The sequence below is a fragment of the Pinus tabuliformis genome, chromosome X, assembly GCF_031772625.1.
Source record: "Pinus tabuliformis cultivar Carrire ecotype Pingquan chromosome X, CPIR1, whole genome shotgun sequence".
NCBI classification, from domain to species: domain Eukaryota; kingdom Viridiplantae; phylum Streptophyta; class Pinopsida; order Pinales; family Pinaceae; genus Pinus; species Pinus tabuliformis.
This window is the reverse complement of record NC_142308.1, coordinates 1,204,965,550-1,204,990,747: the sequence shown is the minus strand read 5'-3', so window position 1 is coordinate 1,204,990,747 and position 25,198 is coordinate 1,204,965,550. Positions and strand designations below refer to the sequence as shown.

The following is a 25,198-nucleotide window of genomic DNA, read 5'->3' as shown; positions in this document are numbered from 1 at the left end:
TAGTTGAAGATGAGTAACAAGTACAAGGTTTGGAAGAAAAAAGATAACATAAGTAGTTGAGGACTCACCCCAAACGCTAAGGTGGACGCCTTCATGGCAATTGGCCCATGTGGTCCCTTCCCGTGCTAGTATACAACTGGGGTTTTGGTGAGGTTTTAATGGTGCATTAACTCCGCCACTTTCTCTAGGTGATCTTGGTCACTGTGTTATGGCTCTATGGCACGGGTCTTTGATTGTAGTTTGCTCATTGTTACCACTGGTTTTTCTCTACTCCATTGTACCCTTACCTGGTTCCTTCCGTCGATTGTAATGACCCTCTTCCTTCCACCATCTATAAGTTCTGGTCTTGACTCCGATTTTATGTTACTGGGTAGTGTAAGGATGTTGTTCTAACGAATTTGGTGGCTGCTTCTCGCGTGGTTTCATGAAACAATGCTAGTCCTTGTGGCCGTCGTGGGTATGCGGTGTTTTCTCCGTAATTTTTAATCGGTTTGCTACAATTCTGGTTTGTCTCTGATGCGTTTGTTTGTGACTATGGTGCGTGTTCTTGCCAGTTCCTCAGCCCGACTTCCCTGGCAATAGTTCAGCTCTGACACAAGGTAACCACTCTGTTCTGATTCCAGGCTCCTTCTTTTCTTTTATTCTGTGAACAACTCCGCTCCTTGTGAGCAGTTGGAGTTTCGTGGCTCGAATGTTACTGGTCCTGGGTTTAACTATGGAACCTACTATCCACTTTGGGTAACCTTCAAGGTACTCATCATTACCCTTCTCTTGCTTTGTTCTCCATTTGAATGGTGATGCTGCCTCTCTAATCATTGCTTTTTTCAACTGTGCAGGTGGTTCGCTCCTCTGTGGTGGTGGCAAGGGTTTGGTCCTTGACGGTTTCTATTCCTTCACTCCTCCATTTCAGTTTCCACTTGAATTGGGTAGTGTCCTTCCTACTTATTTTATACAATTCCTGTAGGTTGGTTTTATAGAGATGAAGTCTTGTTTTGTTGGTCCTCAGTCTTGTCTGTCCATCAAAAATTCTAGGTTATTAGATGGTCATTGGTGTTCGTGGCTCTGCTGAGATTTTGGTTGAGAACTTGAATACGATTTGGTGCAGTTTGGCTCTGGTTGTTGAGTGCAGTCCTATCTCTGTTTGTTTAGTTGGTCACGGGACACAGAAACCCTTCTTGGCCTGCAATGAAATATATGAGGACTGTTTGGCATTTCTATATTTTTTGGAAGGCACTATGCCTTATGCTCTGAACCTGTGTTGGGTTACAGGATGCTATCTTTGGCTATAACAAATGTTTATGCAATATATGTGTATATATTTATACACATATATATAATTAATTTCATACACAATATCATTCATTCATAATAACAGTTGTTGGATACCTGAAATGTTTCTCTTTACTATTTTAAAATATTCTGTCAGAGTCTTACATTCTATGGTGTCTATTCACCTTTTTGGCAGCAACCCTTGGTTCATTTTTTTATTGTGTTTTTAAGCTACTGGTAGCCTCATTTAGTTGAGGAAGTACCTACAGTTGCAATTTGCAGTTACATTCCTTTTTCTATTGTTCAAATATTAATCTATTTAAGACTATTCCTTAATCTATTTGCTTCCAAAAAGTAAAAGGTAACGACATTGGGTGTAACAGCCTTATTGAAAAGTAATAACAATAAAAACAAACTAAAAAGTATATTTTTAAAAGAATACTTAAAACAGCGTGTCTAGTTGTCACCTCCCTAATTGGATGCTCCTACATCAGGCTCCCAGGGTGAATGAAACTCATGGCTTGTGTCCATGAGCTCTTCAATCGAATACCCGCCGCATTGAATCTGTCTGATATCCAACCAAGAGCTGTCCTCAATTTGACGGTCCTTCCACTTAACCAAGTACTGCAAGTATTCCTTTCAGCGTGTCCACCTAGCTACCTGAGTGTCCAATATTTAGTCAATCTCAAAAGGCTTGGCTGGGGGCATCTGTCTGATCCATGTCTTTGTCTCTTTGTCTCCCTGGTTGTCCCGTGTGTGTCCTATCGAACTGTCCTCCGTATTAATAGAAAAATAAGGGTATAGGTCTGCCACATTGAAAATGGGCAAGATCCCAATACCCAGGGGTAATTGAAGTTCATATACGTTGGGAGAGAATTTTTGTAGTATCTCGCAAGGCCCTATCTTTTTCAATTTAAGCTTGTTATGTTATCCTTTAGGAAACCTCTCTTTTCGTAGGTGTGCCAGTACCAAGTCTCCTACATTAAATTGCACTTCCCGTCATTTTAAATCTGCCTTCTTCTTATATTTTTGGCTGTTTTTTTGCAATTTAGCTTTCACCTGTTCGTGAAGATCGTTAATCATTTTGGCGAAATCTTCTCCGTCAGCACTCCTCCATTCCAACCAATCCAAATCTCGTAACTCATGCACTCCATGGGGGTGCATGCTGTATAGGATCTAAAAAGGGCTTCTACCTGTACTTGTGTTGGGTGGACTTTTATAAGCGAATTCCACTTGTGTTAGTATGTGATCTCATTGTCGTGAATTCTCTCCAACTAGACTACGTAGCAGATTTCCCAGACTTCGGTTTACAACCTTAGTTTGTCCATCAGTCTGTGGATGATAAGTTGAGCTGAAGTTTAGTTTTTTATCTAATTTTTTCCACAAAGTCCGCCAGAAATGACCCGTAAACTTCACATCCCTATCCGAAATAATAGACTTTGGTAAGACATGCAGTCTGACAATTTCTGTAAATAATAAATGGGCTACATGTGTGGTATCACTGATCTTTTTACAAGGAATAAAATGTGCCATCTTAGTAAAGTGATCCACTACTACCATGATCAAATTGTATCCTTTCTGTGTCCTTGGCAAACCCAAAACAAAGTCTAAATTGACTGAGTCCCATGGCAAGTTCCTTTTAAATTTAATTTGTCCCACAAGTATGGAAACTTTGAGAAAAGCTATCCAAAAAGCTTCAACTTCTTGAAGCTCTCCAAAGTCTCCTCTTAAAATAGAGCAACGAGAAACCATGAAGGGATTCATTCCCGTTAAAAGGAAGCATAAGAAGCATGGAAGTAAAGAGTAGTAGACATGTAAGGTGGAATCTAAGCATCAACCCATTTCCTCAAATAGCTTTGAAGCCATGAATTCTCTAGAGGAAGAAGGTGAGAATCTTAAGGCCCAAGAAAATCAACCAAACAATTATATTCTAAACGTTCGTTGAGATTTGATTTACAGAGAACATATTTCATAAGTAAATTGTTTCATTATAAGAAATAATTAAGATGTAAACAAATTGATCACTTATATATATATATATATATATATATATATATATATATATATATATATATATATATATATACAAATGACATAAATATTGATAAAATTAATTATTCTAATTAATGTTGAATAATAAAATAAAGAATAATAAATTAGTAAATTGTTTCATAATTAAGATGTAAACAAACTGACCATTTATATATAAATGACATAGATATTAATAAGATCTATTATTCTCATTAATATTTAATAATAAAGAAAGAATAACGAATCACATAGTTTGTTTATTGTACAAATATTTATATGTGTCTTTATTGCAAAAATATTATTTGTTAATTTTTAATTCACAAATACACATGCATACATTTAAATAAAATAAAGTATGAATAGAAAAGTTTATATGTTTCTTTATTTTAGAAAATTAATTTACAAATGCACATACACATTTTTCATATAAAAAAAATAAGTGGAATATGGTAAAATGAAATACCATTACATAAAGACATGGAAACTTATTGGACATGAAATTTCTTTATAATTTCTAAACTTATAAATACAAATATTGTTTTTGTATAGAGATGTTAATTACAGGGATGCATATAACATAATGAGTTGATTTTATGATATGTGTATACTCATTATTAAACATTTGGATATATTTGGAACTAAATGTGTGGAACATGAAGATTTGAAATATATTAGAATAGCTAAACAAAATTTAAAGAGTTAATTATAAAGTAGAGAAAAAAATAATAATAATTAAAATATATTAATTAAACAAATTGTTGAGAAACTATGTAAGTGGTTGTTATATAAGTTAAATAGATTATTGAGCAATTTTATTGATGCACATAATGAATAACTTGTTGAGATATTTCTTAAGTAAAATTTCCAATAATAAGACAGTTAATTTGTAAACAAATTGACCATTTATGTATAAATGTTATGGATATTGAGAAGGTTGATTATTTTAGTTGGACGAATAAGTGAATTAACCTCACTCACTAGTTGAATTGTAACTAAAAAACCTGATTATTTTAGTGGGGTAGTTTCTTTTCCATAATTGAGACCTCCATCCTGGGGAATGATGGATGATACAAAATCTTTGAGAAGGTTGATTATTTTAGTTAGGGTTCAATACTAAAAAATAATGAATTATATGATTTATGTGTTTACTCGTTGTAAAAAGTTGATATCATGGTATAAAGTTCATATGTTTTTTTTTGAAATTTTTTTATTGATTTTAATTCTTGGAAGCTTGTTAACTGAATTTTCTATAACACATTGATTTAAACCATGATAATCATGAGAATTACATATGGGTAAGATAAACATGTAATATATAAAAAGGTAATAAAGGTAAAAAATAATTTCATGATAATCAGAATTATGATAGGACAATTTTAGGATTTTTATGTTTTTTGTTTTTTTGTTTGTTTGGTGTAAACGAGTGGGTTGGGTTTGTGCCCATAGGTTCCTGATTAGTGACATTTTCACCATAGAATATCTTAACAAATACTTTGTAACCAACTCCTCTGAATTCCATGGGGCATTATATTATTGCTATATTATTAAGATTAAATTAAATCAATCTAACACAGTTTTTTTTTATGGAAATTTATATTATGGTGAAAATAGATAATGATAAATTCATTTAAATAATAAGTTATCTCAAAAAATATATTATACTCAAAAAGAATTGTGATTGTCACTGATAGTTTTAGCCCGCGAGGGTTAGCTTAATTGGTAGGTTAGGTGATAATCAAATGGAGTCACCTAACTAAATTGGTAGGGTCCTAGTCCTTAAAGCACTTTTTATATTGAGAGGTTTCCATGGATGTAGCTGTCATCTCCAAGGTATGTGAACCACATAGAAGAAAAAGAAAAAAAGGAAAAAGAAGAAGAAAAAGAAAAAGAGAAGAAAGAAAGAAGAAAGAAAGGAAAAAAGAAGAAAGAAAGAAAGAAATGAGTAATTGATAGTAAATTGTAATTGCTATTCCTTGTCTTTATATTCATAATGTAAAAATGGTTACTAACATGCCTATAAAGAAATTGCGATAAAGACATAAAAAATGAGACTTAATTTAATAAATTATAATTATAATTTATTATTTTTATGACCATAAATACAATAAAATTATAATTAACATATTTAAGTGGGCCTAATGGTTAAGATCGTGTGTTTCCTAATAAGAGGTCATAGGTTCAAATCCAGAGGAGGATAGAGAATGTGTGGCCCCATAAAATTTAATAGTCTCAGACCTTAAGAATATACTTAATTGTAGATCTTCCATTGTCATTTGGATGTTCCTGGCTGGGAGAAATATTGTTATCCTTCTCACCTAGGTTCAATATCCACATGTAACATGTTAAAATCATAATAAGTATGCATACCCATAACAATAACAATTGTATTGTTATCCTTGTTATCCTTCTCACCTAGGTTCAATATCCACATCTAACATTTTAAAATCATAATAACTATGCATACTCATAACAATAACAATTGTATGGTTATCCTTGTTATCCTTCTCACCTAGGTTCAATGTAACAATAATAATTAGAGAGAAACAATGAAAATTTTGAGTTGAAAATATAATTTTTAGTATAATGTATTAAATCTAATTTTGAAATTAAAACTATGAATGTTTTAAATATTAAAAAATAAAGCAAATAAGAGTATAGAAAGTTTCACTAAATTTATATAGCTTTATTTAAATGTGTTAGATAAAATGTTTCCTAAAAAAAACTTGATAACATAAAATCTCTTGCATTTCACATATAATATTTATTCACCATTTCATAACCAATATTTATACAAAATTTTACATTTTACTATTATATTCTCCTTTATTTTATAATAAATAGTTGTAGAAAATTTCTTTAAAAACTATAAAACACTCACAAGAAAAAGAGATAGTTTCCTCCCTGAACAAAAGTATTTGTAGAAATTTGGTACACATGTAAAGAAATGAGAGTATTTTTCTTAAAAAACTAATGTAAAAGATAGATAATGAAATGTTGTCCATGAATAAAGGGCTCCTGAATTTAGGGAGATATTGTTGAGGCTTTAATGAGAATAAGGATGGTTAATTTTAAAGTTTAAGATTGACCTTTTTTTTTAAGTTAAGATAAATTGGTAAATTGTGGATTAATTTGGATATGGGTAAATCAAAAGAAAATATTTCATGGTGGGGAGTCCACTTTTTTGGACTTATCACAAAAATTATATGTATCTCATAAAATATACTAAGAATTTAATAATTTAATAAGGGGTTGACCGGAAACAAGTCTTTTCGTTGAGTGGGTTAGTAGTATGCCAACAACATGTACTCTCTTCACTTTTGTTTATTATGAGCCCATGTTCTTACTATAGCTTGGAAAACACTGTCCACATACAAATAATTTTATTATGGATGCATGTTGTCACTGTAGCTCTGAAATAAATAGTGGCCACTTACAAATAATTTCCAAACAACCAACATTGCTTTGGGGTATGAGCTCATGATGTTCCTAGCTTGAGAACTGACTCCAATCCGACCAGTGAGTTAGGTGATAATCAAATCGTTAATGAATTGGTATCAACCATGCCAAATATAAATCTTGCATTCAATTTTGGTCCGTGGTGCTTTTAAAAGACAATGGGATGTGGATTTTTCAACCATACTATGTTGTTGAGTAGTTGCACTACTGAATGATGGGTTGTGGACATCATATCCATCATGCCTGGTCCAAATATGTAAGATATCTTTTGGGACAATAAACTGAAATAAATATTAAGGGGCGGTATTGGAGTATGTGTTGTAATGGTTATATCATGTACTTGAGAGCATTCAAGTTAAGAGTGATTTACTTTTTTGGCATCCATGATAGCTATTTCCATATCACCACCAAATTAGATATAAAATAGAAACCTTTGCTTGCCTATATTGACATAAGGGGATGCACAACTAACTTTGGTTTCAATGTTATCAAACTCTTGAACTTGTATCTGGAGCCACAAGACCATATCAAGCAATACTAGATGTCATAAATAGTCATTTGTTCAAACTCAAAACACCCAAAAGTGACTACCAATGCTACGGTTTGAAATATTATTACCAAGACATTGGAAGAAGAACCATAGAATCATAATATATATAGACCGTTAAAAAACACAATTATTTTCTTTTTCTGGCTATATACAAGTTCAGGGAATTAAAAAGAATCTCTGTATTCTCTGTAGGATTTTTCTAACACAATGTTGAGGAATAACGACAAGAAACATCCCTGGGAGTGGTGTGGATGTCATTTTAATGTGATGGCTATTAGCTTGGGTAGGTCGCCATGATGTTAAGCCCATCTATCCCTTGGGGTATTGAAATCTTAATCATATTGTGGTTAATAATCAAGATTTTTGTGGCCTTTTTGTTATGTCTTTCTCGTTAATTGTTGTGATGTTGATAAACTCTTTTTCATGGCTAAATATATGCCAAATGACACTTTAACAAAGCATCTCTTCCATTATATGTATCCATTGAACTTAAAAACATTTGTTTATTACATAATATATGCTATGTTATGTCATTTTGGTTAATTGTTGTGATGATGATAAAATTTTTCTATGGCTAAATATATGCCAAATGAAACTCTAGCAAAGCATCTCTTCCATTGTATGTATCCCTTGAACTTAAGAACATTTGCTTATTACATAATATATGCTATAGAAACGAAGAAAAATAAATCCGATGCTTATAAGATATTAGCAATCTGAAGGTGCTAATGGAGGTGTTTTAAATTCATGATGGGTAATTATACTAATGAAGGGATTTCTTATATAGAATATTAATGTGGAATTTAGGGTGCTCTTGTCAATGAGAGACCAAAATAGTTGAGAAAGCGAAAAATTTGGTCTGTTGGAATATGTTATTAATGTGGAATATTATATTATTTACGGTCCGTAATAGATGGACAACGCTAATCATATGAAAAAGATATTGGTTTCATTTAAGCAACCAAAGAGCTTAAATGGAATTTTGAAAAGGTTGGTTTGTACTAAAATCAACCTGTCAATAATACATGTGCATACATTATCTCATTATGATTTTTTTTTGAACTATGGATTATTAGTATTACTTATTAGAATACAAACTATGTTCAATACTATCATGATATTGATGCCAAGAATCATCAAGTATTTTCTTTTTAGTAGTCATATACTTAAAAAAATGGCTGGACTATTCGAAACCAAGCTAACTATGAGGAGATTCTTGTCCTCCAGTGAGATGCTTTGTGATCTGTTGTATTTGCATGGTTGGTATTCAAACAATTTTTCAGAAAAAAAAAAAAGGAAAAAAATGGAAAATATTTCCTATAGAGAGAAACACTTCTGTCCAATTACATATGTGTAGTAACAACTAAAGTTTACTTATGTCAACTTAGCAGTTGTAAACCTATAATACATAGATGGAACTCATTGTTATTGAACCATGGTCAATGTTAATGGATCATAGTAAAAAGATTTGCACTTACAAAAAGTAACCTAGGATTATAGGTAGTTGAAAAACCTAAAAGTTTAAATCAAAACAACAAATATAATCATTCTAATCTAGAAACACATAGTTAAAGTTAATTACAGCGGCGGTTGGGGACGTTCCCTTTCTTTGATACAGTCACGATCAAATGTGCAGATTCCATGGCCATTTCTGATAAAACTCTTGAAATAGTTCCAACACGTACGAACTCTAATTATATTTCAGTGTCTCTTGACAATCTCAAAATATTTCTATCTACACATGTAGATATAAAAGCATAAGTAATAAATTAACATACTTGGTTAGAGCGACTGTTGAGGACGTTCCCTTTCTTTGATGCAGTAATAATTAAATGTGCAGATTCCAAGGCCATTTATGATACAACTCTTGAAATAGTTCCAACACATAAGAACTCTAAGTATATTTCAGCGTCTCTTCACAATATCAAAATATGTCTATCTACACATGTACATATAAAAACATAAGTAACAATTTATCGAAAGCAACAGGTTTCGATGAAAAATATTTAAAACCTGTATTTTATAAATTAGCAATATTTTTGTAACAATGCGAAACAAAAATACATTTGAAGTCAGGTAAAGGCAGCATTGTAGGAGGTATTTTTATTTATTTGAAATGCTTGGTGCCTAGTTTTTTTGCAGACAAGAGAGCAAGAGCAATCTTCCTGATATGCAAAACTGTTTCAGCAGATATGTACTTGTATTTTAAATGAAATGATGTATGCCACACATGAAATAAAGCAGCTTAGCAAGAACAGAACCATAAATACGCTTGCTTCTAATCCTATGTTATAGGACAATCTCCTCGTGGGACTCGGTCAATGGTAGAGATAGATAGTACTAGTGCCATAGGATCTGTATAGAGCTCATAGGTTAGTGTGCTTAAGATGTACCGATTTATGTACATTTAGTGAGTGTATCTTCCTAATCAATAGATTCAATGAACACATGAAATACATAGGGTGTTCACATTGTACTGATTTATGTACATGTGGCTATTTTGTTACCCTAATCAATAGACCCTATTGAAACCTTGTTTCTCTTCAACATACTCATCTTGGATGAGTATGTATCAAACCCTAGTTTATTAAACTGTTTACTCCGTTTTCTCAACCAAGGCTTGAAGGAAGGACCAAACAAAATTGAGAAAGACAGTTTCACTTGACACACATATTTGCTGCTTTCTTTTTGAGCGTAATCACCAAAGAGTCCTCATTACTCGAGTTTGAGCTGATGCGTTCAAACAGATATCTGAAATCAGAGGACCAAACAAAATTGAGAAAGACAGTTTCACTTGACACACATATTTGCTGCTTTCTTTTTAATGGCAGAAGTGTCCTCAGACACGTAATTTTATTAATCAGAAAAAATAATTACATAATTGATTTTGCAAGAGTTTACACCCGAACAACACAAACACTCTTGCAATGAGCTATTTATAAGCTCCATGTCCTAACTACCTCTAATTATGGATCACTTATTGAATAACAAGTGTACATTTACAATAAATGCTATTCAAACCAACTAGCTAACTAATCTCCTAAAATAGAGCCTAAGATATGACACATTTGGAGAGTCATATCTAGTTACAACAATATGCTAATTCTAAAAGTCTCCATTAAATAATTAAACATTCTAGAATAATAATTATTAATTTAATATCTTAAATTAATAATTATTTTATTCTAATTTTATAACCTATGATAAAATTGTATTTTTGGATCATCTAACATTCCCCCCTATGATCCAAAGATACATTACAACAGATACCAAGTTCATCCCTGAACTTAGTAAATTTTATTCTTCCAAGCGGTTTCGTGAAAATGTCAGAGATCTGATCTTCGGAAGGACAATAAACTGGCTTGAGGACATCTTTGGCAATGAGAGATCTGATATGATGATACTTGGTGTCCACATGCTTTGTCTTTGAATGAAAAACTAGGTTCTTGGCAAGTTTGATGGCTGACTGGCTGTCAATGAATAATGATGTAGCTTCTGCCTGAGAAATGCCCAAGTCCTGCAAAATTCTGCGCAACCAAACAATTTCACATGCTGCTTCCCATGCTGAAATGTATTCTTCTTCTGCTGAAGAAGTGGCCACTGTAGCTTGTTTCTTACAACTCCAAGATACTGCTGTTGACCCCATGTTCATTAAATAACCTGATGTTGATGCTCGATCATCAATACTCCCAGCAAAGTCGGCATTAGAATATCCACCAAGTACAAAATTTTTAGTCTTTGTGTAAAGAAGACCAAAATCTTTTGTTCCTTGGATATATCGAAGAAATCTTTTGGCTGCATTCCAGTGGCTGTCTCGTGGTTCCTGCATAAAACGTGAAGGAATATTGACTGCATAAGATAGATCAAGACGAGTATTTGTCAAATAAATAAAGCTGCCAATCAACTGTCTGTAAGTTGTACTGTCCACCTTTCCCCTCCCTTCAAATTTTGAAAGTTTCAAGTTTTGCTCCATGGGGGTGAGAACGGGCTTGCAATCTTGCATGCCAAAGTGCTGAAGAACCTCTACTGCATACTTACTCTGAGAAATGAAAATATGATGTGGAAGATGGAAGACTTCAACTCCAAGATAGTAGTGAAGTAATCCCAAATCTGTCATCTTAAAACCTGCATGTAACTCCTTTCTCACCTATGCAATATGATCATCATTATTGCCAGTGATGATCAAATCATCTACATACATAACAAGAATGACCAGATATTTTCCCTGTTGTCGCACATACAAAGTATCATCAGATTCACTTCGTTGAAAACCAACGTTCTTAATGTAGTCATCCATCTTTGCATACCAAGCTCGGGGAGCTTGTTTTAATCCATATAAAGCCTTAATTAATTTGCAGACTTTATGTTCTTGTCCTTCAATTTCAAAACCTGGCGGTTGGGTCATATACACTTCCTCCTGTAAATCTCCGTTGAGAAAAGCACTTTTCACATCCATTTGATGAACTTTCCATCCTTTCTGAGTGGCCAATGCAAGTGTTAATCGGATGGTGTTCCATTTAGCTGTTGGAGCAAAAGTTTCTTCATAATCAATGCCTTCCTGCTACGCAAAACCCTTTGCGACAAGTCGTGCTTTATACTTTTGAAGTTCACCCTTCTGATTATACTTAATTCTGTAAACCCATTTACATCCTATGGGTTTAACATTTACTGCACAATCAACAAGTTTCCAAGTGTTGTTATCAATTACTGCTTGATATTCTTCAACCATAGCCTGTTGCCATTCTTTATGTTTTACTGCTTCTTTGTATGTGGAAGGTTCAGTAAAATCATTTGTTATCAAGGCAAAATTGCCTTCACTTCTATGTGCCCTTCTGGTGCCAGTTTTATTTTGTTCATCAGGCTTTACATCTTTCAAAATTTGAACTGCCCATTTCGGAAGTTGCTGCTTGGACATGCGGATGAACTGCTAGAAGACCCAGATGATGTTGTTGATGTTGATGGACTGGATGACTCATCTTTAGAGGAAAGTGAAGTTGATTGACTTTGCATTTTTCCATTTCTTTTACTTCCTTTAGTTTCTAACTTGTGAAGAAGATTTTCAATTTCTTCAACACTCTTACTCTCTGTTTCATCAAAAATGACATCCCTGCTCACAATGAATTTTCCATTGGTCAAAAGACGATACCCTTTCTTCTCATCAGAATAGCCAATCATTGTGCATTTTAAACTTCTTGAGTCAAGCTTAGTTCGTTTTTCTTTCGGAACTAAGGCATAACACACTGACCCAAAAACTCTAAGATGTTTAACTCGAGGTTTGAAACCAAACCAAGCTTCATAAGGTGTGATTTCGTCTAAAGGAGCGGTTGGAGATCTATTTCTTAAGTAGACAGCTGTATGGATTGCTTCTGCCCAATATGTTGGACTTAACCTTTTGAAATTTAACATGGATCTCACCATGCCTAACAAAGTGCGATTCATTCTTTCGACTACTCCATTTTGCTGTGGAGTGTAAACATTAGTAAGATGTCGTCTGATGCCATTTTCACTGCAATAAGTTCTGAATTCATTTGAAGTGAATTCTCCCCCATTATCTGTCCTGAGAGTACCTATCTTTTCTTTGACTTCATTTTCAACAAGTTGGCGAAAAATTTTAAACTTATCAAATGCTTCTGACTTGTTCTTCAAGAAGTAAACCCAAGTCATTCTGCTGAAATCATCAATGAATAGTAAGAAATATTTGTAACCACCAAATGAAGTTTGTAGTGGACCACAAACATCACTGTGAACTAGTTGTAGCCGCCTGTTTGCATGCCATGAACTTGTTGAAAAACTTTCTCGATTTTGTTTGCCATAAATGCAAGCTTCAGATTTTTCATTTTCCCTTTTGAATGTGGGAAGTCCTTTAACCATTCCTTGTTTCTGCAATTGAGAAAGAATCTCAAAATTCAAATGTCCATATCTTACATGCCATAGTCTTATAGGTGAAATACCTATAGTCACTACCCCTGCAAAATCAGAATGCCTTGGAATAACTGTCCCTTTCATCCGTAACAATTTTCCATCTTCATAACCTATCATGACTGTTTTCAAGTTCTGTTTCACTGAATTAATCTTCACTAAACCATCTTCCATAATCACTTGATGTCCTGCTTGTCGAATCGTGACTAAAGAAAGCAAATTTTTCTTGAAACTAGTTACATACCATACATTGGAAATCATTTTTTCTCCAATACCAGGGAGAAAAACTTTTACTACTCCTTTTCCATAAGGAGTATGTTTTGTATCATCAGTAAGAAAAATGGAATTAAGTTGGAAATCTTGAAAATTCAAGAAAAAATCACGTCGAAAAGTCATGTGCTGAGTTGCCCTGGAATCCAAGATCCAGGCATCTTCATAGTCACTTCTAAGATGGGATGAAATTTATGATGCTGGTGAGGAAGTAAAAACATATTCTGAGTTATCTTCATCTTGATCATTTGCAAATTGTGCTGAATGCTGCTGAAACTTGGGAATTTTATTAAGTGATGTTCGACAATCTTCAGCATAATGGCCAACTTTGTTACATCTTCGACACACAATTTGACTTAAGTCTCTTCCTCTTCCTGAAGATTGTCCTCTGCCTCTGCTTTGACCTCTATTTTGAGATTGTCCTCTACCTTGATTATTATATCCTTGTCCTTGAAAATTGCCTCTTCCTTGGTTGTTTCCTCTACCTTGAAAATTATTTCTTCCTCCTCTGTTAAAATTGTTGCCTCTACTTTGGCTTCGACCTCGATTATGTGCTGCTTGATTCTAATTCCATCTGCCTCTGCCTCGAGAACTATCGGCTAATGACTTACTAGTGCTGGCTTCTGTGAGAAAAACATCTTCACCAACTTTCTTCTTCTTCCCAAAAGTTTTATCATGTTGAGTTAACATTTCATAGAGTTCATCAAACTTTAATTTCTCTAATTTCCCAGTTACTTGTAGAGTCTCCCAAAAATGCGTATAGGAAGAAAGAAGCCCAGCAATTACGATTGTGACCATGAAGCTATCATCAATTGCGGGAAAACCAGCATTAATAATTTCTTGCCTGATATTCTTAAGTCTTGAGATATATTCAAGAACATCACCGTCTTCAATTAATTTTTGTTGCAACAATTTTAATTGTAGATCGACTTTCTTTGATTCAGGCTGAGTATCAAAGAGGTCTTTAAAAGTTTTCAAAGCAGTCCATGCATCTAAAGCATTTTCTATATGGACATACATTTCATCATTCACAGACGATTTAATAAGAGCTAAGGCTTTAGCATTCTTGATTTCCCATTTTGCTAGTGCAGCTGCATCTGTGGGTTTATTCGGCTTAACATCTCCATCACATATTCCCTGCCATAATTCATTGTAAATGAGTGTGCTTTCGATGAGTCGATGCCATGTTTTATAAGATTTGGTGCCTTCAAGTTTGTCGGAATCAGAAAACAAATTAATCAACTTAGACATTTTAGCGTTGAAGCGTCGCACCAAGAATCAGAACAGAAATGACAAGATAGTCAACACAACACACCACGCAAAAAGCAACGCGATCTATCGGGGCTTGGCCTTGACCCTCGAATAGTCGTCAAAACAGGAGAAAATTGACTGAGCTTTGCACTTGGCTCTAGTCAATATCTCAAATTTTTACAAGGCAACTTTCAAAATTTGACTTTTACAATGGTGCTTTTGCACAATCTGGTAAAAAAAGTTACTTTTACTTTGAGTTACAATTCCAGGCTTATCAGAACCAGGTTTATCTCCCAAGAAACAAATTAAAAAAAAACCTTATTGCTCCAAAAAAATTTACAAATCACCTTATTGCTCCATCAACCATAAATTCCCAAAATTAAAAAATCACCATATTTCTACACAATACAATATTCCTTATTTTTCAAAAAGAAAACAAACAAAATGCCATTTGCTTGCTTATTATGGAGCACAAATATGTTAAGGATCTGCGTGTGCCTACTTTTGACCTTACACAACCATACAAGAAGTTTTCTGATCTTACTAAACCATATAAGAAGCTCTGTTTTCGTGTGCCTACTTTTGACCTTACACAACCATACAAGAAGTTTTCTGATCTTACTAAACCATATAAGAAGCTCTGTTTTCATAGCCTATAGTTGGGCAAAAGCAGGACAAACTTTTATTGAAACTGCTATATTATCTCGATCTGTTGAAAACCGCTGTCTAATCTCAGTCTGTTGAAGCCAACCTCGCATACTTCACACAAATTTGCTAAGGTACTCAGCAACAGTGGTGTATTTTACATCCGGGTACAACTGACTAGCCTCAACACCATCAGGCCCAATTTCAAAATTCGTTTGATCACCTTTCACAAAAATAGAGTGACCGATTGCTATGCCAATATTACCTGGGAAGGGTGTTTCTGCAATTAATGTCAGGACCTGCTCGTCAGGGATGTAGACCTTCTCTAGAGTCTTGTCAATCTTCTTCTCCCATAGACTCACAACCTCATTGAACGACAGAGTATTGGCAGGAAGCCGTAAGTATAAGGTTTTGTTCAATGTTCTGGGGTCGTCCACTACTTTAATTGTGAATACTCCAATGTCTTCCTCATTCACATACACCACTTTGGCATTTCCATCTCCAAGAATAACAACTTTATCCCTTGGAGGAGCCGTAAGGCCAGGCTGTGCCAGGGTTGGAAGGAAATACCCTGCAAAAGAGTTGCTGGAAACGTATGTATAAAGAATACCCTCGGCCTCAATTGCCCGACAGACTTTGGCTTTCAACTCGAACACACTTTTCGCAGGCTCTACTGCATGGGAGTTGTCAACATCATTGGCAGAAACCTCTTGATGGTTCCAATTTCTTTAATAGCCTTGGTGCAGAAGTTGAAGCCCAGAAAATAATAGAAATTCAAGACCCAACGATTTTGATTATAACTCAAAAAATTGATTTTCAGATTTCAAAATCTAAAATCAATAAAATAATAAAATTTCTTCTCTTTTAAACAAAAATTTGACAAATTTCTTACCCAACATTCACTGAACAATTCAATGGAGTTTTCCAAAAATTTGTACAGCTGGAATCTCCTCCTCACATCCACTGCAACATTACTGGAGTTGTGATACCACAATAATGGCAAAAGTGTCCTCAGACACGTAATTTTATTAATCAGAAAAAATAATTACATAATTGATTTTGCAAGAGTTTACACCCGAACAACACAAACACTCTTGCAATTAGCTATTTATAAGCTCCATGTCCTAACTACCTCTAATTATGGATCACTTATTAAATAACAAGTGTCCATTTACAATAAATCCTATTCAAACCAACTAGCTAACTAATCTCCTAAAATAGAGCCTAAGATACGACACATTTGGAGAGTCATATCTAGTTACATCAATATGCTAATTCTAAAATTCTCCATTAAATAATTAAACATTCTAGAATAATAATTATTAATTTAATATCTTAAATTAATAATTATTTTATTCTAATTTTATAACCTATGATAAAATTGTATTTTTGGATCATCTAACACTTTTTTAGTGTAATCACCAAAGAGTCCTTACTCTAGTTTGATCTAATGTGTTCAAACAAAGATCTACTATAGAATGTAGAAGATTCCAACCTCAACTATTGTGCTAAAACCAAGTTTTGCTACAATGTTCAAATAGTATCCTGTTTTGCATATGAGAGAGGACACAAGCAATTGTGTTTTCGAGAAATGAAAAGAATTATTGCACATGTTTTAGCAACTTAGTCTAAGTTTGTGCTTAATCCTTTTATAAGTTGCATGCCCAACGTAAAATCAGAAGCATCATTTATTTCAAGCTTATTGAGTTTTCTATAATAATTCAAGTCAACCATCAGCTACAAGAAACCCCTTATCAAATATCATTGCAATCTAGAATTTCGAAGATAGTAAGATAAGAGTTCAAACAACATATTCAACTCCAACTTTGCCTCTTTCTAGCTTTTAATTTGCATGCAAGGTATCATTACTGCTAAGTCACTGACATTCTCAATAATTTTCGTTCTCAATCTCCCTACAGATTTCACATTAGTTCTTCGTGGCTGGGAAAGTAAAGCGGGGACTTGTTAATTTCTTCTAAGAAAAATATAATTTGCCTAAATAACCAATGCATGCCCAAACTTTTCCACCAATTTCCATGTATAAAACCAAGTATAGCTAACTTTAGCATAATTTCCATCATTTTATACTGCCAAAATTCCACGTAAGAGCCAAGCCAACAAGGTCACACAGGTTGGGTGAGTCCACCGGTATGCAAAAAGACAAGAAGAGAGGCCAAGTTGGAGAGCAACATATTGGAATGCTATCTAAAATATCAATAGATCAAAACTTGGTCAGTGTTGAATAAAAGCCAGCAGGGGGGACCACGGGGCCACACAATGTAAAAGAAAACTCAAGCTGGCAACAATGTACATGAATCAAAACCCCAATAGATGAGTGGTAATTTCCAGGAAGAGGCATTTTGCAAGCTCAAAGCATTCCCATGATTGTATTTCGATTAGTTTTAATCAAAATGATGAAAACAATCTAATAATCTTTTTAGTGTTCATTGTGCCTCTTCTCACAGACCAGCGTCATCGACAATTGAACCCAGCAGAGTAGTAAAACACAGTCTCAGCTATGGAGCCAAGGAATATCTATATGCAGAGAGCTATCAACTCATTGACAGATCCATATTGAGTACCCCATTAGTTGATCGAATGGAAGCAATTGGGTCAGTAGTGAAGAAAGCAACGAAGTTGAAGGAATACACATTAGTCCATATGAAAACAGAAGATCTACCAGCTGGCTGCTTAGTATTCTTGTTTTGTAGACACTATTCTTGCTTTGTAGACACTCATGCACATAACCATATGCCCTCTTCAGCCATCCGCCCTCTTATACTAGTTCTACAGTTAGTGTTTTCTACAATGACGTAGCATTTAATATTTACTAATTAATATTAACATTAGTTTGCAGTTAAGACATACAAATGAAACAGATCCAATATTGATCTATTATTGTATATAGTTATATGGTTATATTGTATATAGTTATATGATTATAGCATCTACTTCAGGAAGAGGCCAAATAAAACCATGGTTATAACCTCCACTTCAAGAAAAAAAGCAAAATAAAACAATAAATAATTTGATTGGTCATCTGACATCAATAAGCTGCAATATGGTTAGTGCTATGAAAGGGCTAAAAACATTCTCTTATTCTTAGTAGAAGCAAAAACATTTAGATTACTATAATACCATGCTAGACGGGAAGGACTAATAAGAGCAAAGACTCCATGCAGTGAGGGTGTCCACTTCTTGAAACTTATCACAAAAAGGTTTAAATGTATCCCGTGAAATTAAAAGCATCCTAGTGAATAGGAGAATAAATTATAACTCCGATACTACAGTATTTTTGAAATTTAAATGAAGACAAATTGATATACGATCATGTTTATCTGGTGACCGTGCGACAATATAACAATTAAAATGGGCCGACCATAAATACATGGGCACGGTAAAATAGGTCTACTTTCGCGCTCCATAGTCCCTATATAAATACATCGACAACTTAAACTCTAGAGGAGCGTAAGAGCTTTGGCATTACAAGGGTTCGTTTCGAGCTAGTTTTGGGCTTCTATATTTTACCCTATTTGACCGCAACGGGTCTTTGCTTCTCGTAGGGCAATAAGAGAGAGAAACATGGAGTACACAAGATACTGACCAACAGGGGCTGAGAGAGAAAGGGACTGGCAGAGGTCCGTAATAGCCAAGCGGCCTCGCAATGATTATGAATATGACTATACTCGTGATCCTTTGTTGTCTGGTGCTTATATTAATCGTAGAGAAGATCTGAGGCTTGCTGAGAGAGGTGGTGACAGAGCAGGGGTTCGCTTATTGGATGATCATGTTCGTGCTCCTGCTCCTGCTTTTCTTGATGATCATCGTTTTGTTTCACAGAGTGGGGCCCTTCCTTCTTCAAATCGGTTAAGTGTAGATGAGGGTTTGAATTTCAGGTGTGATAGCCATAGACTCGACCCTGTAATTGGGAGGAGGGTGCCTTTGGATGATGTTCAATATCTACCAGAAGATGCATCCAACACACTGTTTGTGATGTGTGTTCCAAGTGATTGCACTAGTAGAGAAGCGGAGCACATATTTCGCCCATTCCGCGGTTTCAAAGAAGTTAGGGTTGTTAAAAAGCCCAAGGAATCCAAAAAATCTCATGGAGGCGGAGAAGGAGAAGCGGCGACTGCTGTCGTTGTTTTGTGTTTTGTGGAATTTGATAACCCTAAGTGTGCTGCGATTGCCCTGGAAGCTCTACAAGGGTATAAGTTCGACGAAAATGACACAGATTCGCCTTCGCTAAAGTTGCAATTTGACAGAGAGAGGAGTAGGTCATCCTTTGCGCACGATGAAGATCGACGTCGCGATTATTATCGTCATCGTCGGTGATTTTGTGAGTGGGACGATCATTTTTGCTGGTGGGGCTGTAGAACTTCAGCCCCTCGACTACGATACTTCGTTTCCAAACTTTAATGTATTAGTTCCATTCCATTTTATTTTCTAGTTGTTAGGCCCGAACACATGGTTAAGACGTTTTTCGAACACATTTTTCCCGAGTTTACAACAATCGCCTCTTAAAGTGCCACGTTACAGTGATTTATGTGTTTCGATTATAACGCCTTTATTACGACAATCTTCCTAAGTATTGTTGTATTTACTAATGACTTTTGTGTTGTGTTGGTATTAATTATCGGTTTATGTTTTATATGAGCCATAGTTGTTCGAAGTCTCTCTAACATTATTTTATTAATATACCAAATCATTTATTCTTGCAAATTATAATCCAATATAATTTTCACTTTGCCAAGTCCTTGATTACAACTTGGAGGGCTACTATCCAAATATAAATTTTAAAAAGCATTTATGTACATAGTTAATTTTCATGTTGGTTGAGGTTATAGATTTCTCTCTTTAGGGATTTGACCATGTAAAACCATGGTGTAAGAATCTTTGATTCGGTTGTGTGATTGGTTTTCTAAAGTGTTCAATATGTGAGAAATTTTTTTATTTTATATAATTGGGTTGTTTATTGTCATAGCAAATTTATTTGAAGGATGTAACTCATCAAATCATTTAAACTAAAATTAATTGGTAATGAACAATAAAAATAACAACACAAATTAAGAACATGGTTGATACAACTTGTGATACAAAATACATAATGTAAATGGTTGATGTCACTTTTAATAGAATTGGACAAATTCAAATGAATAAAATAGATGTGATAAATTATATGCTTAATGTTTTTTTTATCTAATCATGTAATGGATTCATTAATTAGTATTGATTTGATGAAGATAGGTTTAGTTGAAGATGAGTAACAAGTAGAAGGTTTGGAAGAAAAAGGATAACATAAGTAGTATAGGTGAATGTGAACTTGAATATCCTGTTGACATGTTAGTTCACCAGGTGATTATATCCATGTATTATAAATTTAGATCATTAAATATATCGTTGATATACATAAAGCATTATCCAATAGTTTTTATGTTGTGTACTCTTTCTTTATTTCTTAACATCCTCTAGCTTTTAACCTTGAGATTGAAATCGTTTGTTAATTTCTAGTTTCGATAAAGTGCATTCAATCCATTAAGGTTTGTTCTTCTTTTAAAGACAATTCCTAATAACTTATAAGATACTTAGACTTAAATTTTCCATTTGCATCAATCCAAGGATCTTCCACAACACTCACTTTGGTTCCTTTCCAAGTTTTAAAGCCGCCTCATTACAAATTAAAGATATATCCATAGCCAAGTCTCTTGAAGAACATAAATATTATTCAATCCCAATCACCTACTTCCTTTATATTTTTCACTCTTTTCCATTTGATAAAATGAATTCCCTCCTTATCCCTTTTCCTTGTCCATAAAAAGGTAAAACAATTTTTTTTAATTGTAGAAATTTCATTTTGGTATATGGATTCGCAATACATGGAGATGCTCTCTAAAATAGCCTTAACCAATATCAATAGCCATTTGTTACATTAGATTGAAATTCTATCTTTTATTTCAGTATATAATCACATCTAATATAAATAATAATAAACTATATACATTGATTTAAATTTATCTTTCATTATTTTAGAATTTGTTTGATAGTTTGTGAAATATTATATATTAATATATGAAGATGAAATAGTAAATTGAAATCAGTCAAACTCAAAAATAGTAAAAAGTGATGAGAAAAAGACTTTGATATAAGATTATCAATATCTAGAGTTAAGATTGAAGAGTTAAAACTAAAAATGAACAATGGAAAATGAAAGGATGTTATTAGAACTATACCATTTATTCAAATCAGTTGGATCCCAAACTCGGAATTGGAAAAAACTATTCAACCAAAAAGTATATAAATATTCATTTAAAAAAAATATCCATGCATAATCCAGGCATTATACACAAATATGCAAAGATTTTCATATATATAGCAAGGTAACATATAACAAAAACAACACCCACTACAATCCATCTTTGAACCAAAAATACATCAACAAAGAGACTCTAGATGACCTCTATTGTCTAAAAGAATCATGCTACAAGAAATGCCATATATCATCAAAATCAATGTGTATATTAGGATTCTATCAATATTACCCTCTAATCATTAAAATAAGATACACAAATCTCAACATGTCAAGTCTATATTTTTTAATGGGAACTAAAATTCTACTTTCTCCATATGAAAACCAATAAGGTTAAAACCAATTACAAACATCGTGATTAATTTAACGGTAATGTTAAAAATTGAATTAGAATGATGAAAACTAAAGATAAAGGAAAACTTCAATTTTATTTTAATAATTTAACATTACCATCAACTACATAGCATAAGTAGTGCCCTAGGGTTGAATATTAGAATTTCCCACATAAATTATTGTTTTCGAGAAAAAATTAGGTCATATGCACAACCTTTTTGAGGGGGATGCCCACAAACTCCAATTTTAGGGTAAACATTCCCCCCTTTGTCTCCTTGAGTTTCCCTAAAACGGGGATGTGGGGTAACATTTTCCAAGGAATCGTCCCATCGAATCCCGTGTGTGGGAAACATGGGGGGGCATGCCCCCATTGTGAGGGATGCACCCCGATGGAAAACTTTTGAAAACATATAGGCACTTCCCTTTATTCTAAGGATGATATTTCTAGTAAACCATATACTCTTCCATGTAATGTCAGTAATATGGATCAAAACCATTACAATAAAATAGTCATTATGATCTCAATAAATTGCTTAAATGAATAGAACTTAGTTGGGGAGGAAAATACGCCATCCAAAAACCACTTAGGATGGATCTAAATGGCATACCATTAGCATATTTATAATATGGTACACCTTCATGAATTTCAATATAATTCATTGGGAATAGGTTTAATATTTGTAATTTCACCTCTTCATTTGGTTCATCAAACCTCGTGAAGAATTTGACATGTCGACATGTTGATTTCTATACTTGAAGCTTTACAATATGTAGACAAGACCTAGTTTTATGCATTTTGTCTCTTGTTGGATCCTTCACCAAATATCATAATATCATATACAAAAAGCTGCGAAATAATTGTTGAATATGAAATTTTTATAGATTTTATTTCAACCTTATTCTTTGCATTTTATATTTACATGCTTGAACCTTCAACTACTAATAAAAATAAAAAAGGTAGATAAGGGACATACTTATATGAGTTCCTTTAAGTAACTAAAAAACCAAAAGTTAATTGAATTGTAGCCTATGTGGGAGGGAGGATTTAATGTCAACCTCCCCTCTCAGGTTCAAGCTTAATTGACATGATGCATGATACTGCTTTGTGATCTACATTTGTATTTCTCCATTGGGATCCTTCTATGTAATTACTATCTTGACTATGTTGACTTTGTACCTCCCTTGATTCTTGAGAATAGCGGGAAGAGGGAAATAAAAAAAAAAAAAACTAAAAAACTAAAAATCTCAAAAGGAGATTCATTCATGAGCATAACATAAGAGAGATGATAGGCATCCCATGATACATATTATAGTATACAAATTCATCTCTATATAGAATAGAAACAAGTCAAGATATATCTAATTTACCATTACATAAGATTTGTCTAAACGTAGTTTCCTCACAACTATTAGGGATTCCTAAATATTGATTGAGTACATTAATTCTTGTGTTGTTTCAACAAAATTGCGGATTTTCCTATTGAAAAGTAATCAAGAGAATTCATCAGAAAGACACTAGAAAAAATATGTTTAAGCATGTTAAAATTCTTTTAATAAATTAATAAATAAGATTATTAGAGAAATTAGTCTAAATTATTCAAATGTTTCTAGATCTTATTTTTTGGGATAATAGCAATAAATGTGGAATTTAGATATCCCTTATCTACCCACATGTTGTATATTCTTCAAGTGTTGTCAATAGATGTCCTTCCAATATATAATAAAATCCACTAAAAATTTCAATGTTCATCCATCTCTAGTAATTCTACGCTTTTAGAGGCTAGTTAGCTACTTCTTAGTTTCAATTATTCCTTTGTGATAAGTGCTTCCAAATTTTTATTTATATAGTTGTTTTTATGACTGTTAATTATTTTATTCTTATATATTTCTATACAATATAATAAGATATAAGTGATCCTTCTATATTAAACATTTTTTACCTTCTCCCCATACCAACTATTCAAATTCACAAGTGAAAATGCACATGCATTTAAGAGATATGGATGGGACATGGTAAAATAAAATACCATTAGTTGAATAAATGGAAGCTTATTCAACATTGAGCTTCATTGTAGTTTTCTAAAATGGATATATTTTATAGATGTTAACTACTATTTAGTGCACCTAAGCCAAAAATCATTCACGTATTACACTCGATTTGGGTCACAACCATCCATACTCATCATTGAATTTGTGCTCACATTTTTATAAGTGGTGCCCTTTTCAGTACAAATTGCCTTGATATAACAGCTTGTCACTAATAGTTCTACACCTAGTGGGAATTCTATGATTATTACATTTTATTCATTTGATTGATTATAAGCTTTAGAAGTGAAGTTCTACTGTTGATTACAAATCATAAAATAACTATAAGAGAATCATATCAAAGGAGTTTGAAATAAAATTCCTCTAAGAAATGATATTTTGGAGTGTTTCATAAAATAGAAAAAATGGGTTTTGTGAGCAACTGCATGGTTAGTTCAGATGCTCAAAATGATAAATATCATTACTAATAAAAAAAATTGTTGGTCCACATCTTTAGTTAGTGATGTCATACTCAATGAAAGGCCTATGGTAGACCTTATAGGTTGCATATTCAAAATGTTTTGTTACTTCCCATGTCCAGGGATGTAATGAAATGTCCCCCTTAGAGAGGGTGTCTCCAGCTGTGCTGCATTCCCTGTAAATGTGATAAATAGTAAAAAATGAGAAAGCTCACTTGAGGTGGGAAATATAATTCAACAGAGGTTGAAGTTTGAGGTTGTACCATTTGTTTATTCCTTTAGTCTAGTTGATGATGGGCTTGCTTTTGTTGATTTGTGGGTGGGGTGTTTTTATGATGCGAGGAGATGAGGGCCCCTTAGGTAGAAAATCCAGGATAACAAGAGATTGAGTTTATGTGATTTCACGAGGAGTTAGCTTGTTATTAAAAATAATTTTATTTCTTGCTAGCCATGTACCCCAACTAGATAGGAGAGGGAGAACCATGAAATCTCTTGTTCCCACATTTGTGACCTACACTTGCCACACTTCCTTAGGATTTGTTCCTTCCCACTTACATACCTTTCCGAAGTTTGAATAAAAGAATTTCCAGAGGATTTCGGTGTAAGAACATTTGATTAGAATATGGTTTACTAATTCCTCCATTAATTTGCATAGGCTTCATC

At 33.5% G+C, this 25,198-nt stretch overlaps 1 protein-coding gene and 2 pseudogenes across 1 annotated transcript; 1 reads left to right on the top strand and 2 right to left on the bottom strand.

The window, feature by feature from the left end:
• LOC149144297 (beta carbonic anhydrase 3 pseudogene) overlaps positions 1-15,113 on the bottom strand; it is a 31,725-nt pseudogene extending 16,612 nt beyond the window's left edge.
• Positions 15,114-15,503: 390 nt separating this feature from the next.
• Positions 15,504-17,867, bottom strand: LOC149144296 (phenylcoumaran benzylic ether reductase PT1 pseudogene; annotated as a pseudogene).
• A 122-nt stretch (positions 17,868-17,989) lies between these two features.
• LOC149144295 (nuclear speckle RNA-binding protein A-like) lies at positions 17,990-19,726 on the top strand. Its single transcript, XM_089452117.1, has 2 exons — positions 17,990-18,085; positions 19,028-19,726. The coding sequence occupies exons 1-2, from the start codon at positions 17,990-17,992 to the stop codon at positions 19,724-19,726; spliced, it is 795 nt and encodes a 264-aa protein (XP_089308243.1).
• Positions 19,727-25,198: the final 5,472 nt, after the last annotated feature.

What these genes read in the sequence shown, in the direction of transcription:
- LOC149144295 (XM_089452117.1), top strand. Translation starts at nt 17,990, where the DNA reads ATGGAAGCAATTGGGTCAGTAGTGAAGAAAGCAACGAAGTTGAAGGAA. An exon ending in ATCTACCAGCTGGCTGCTTA is followed by an intron (nt 18,086 to 19,027) that starts GTATTCTTGTTT and finishes AGGGACTGGCAG; the next exon opens with AGGTCCGTAATAGCCAAGCG.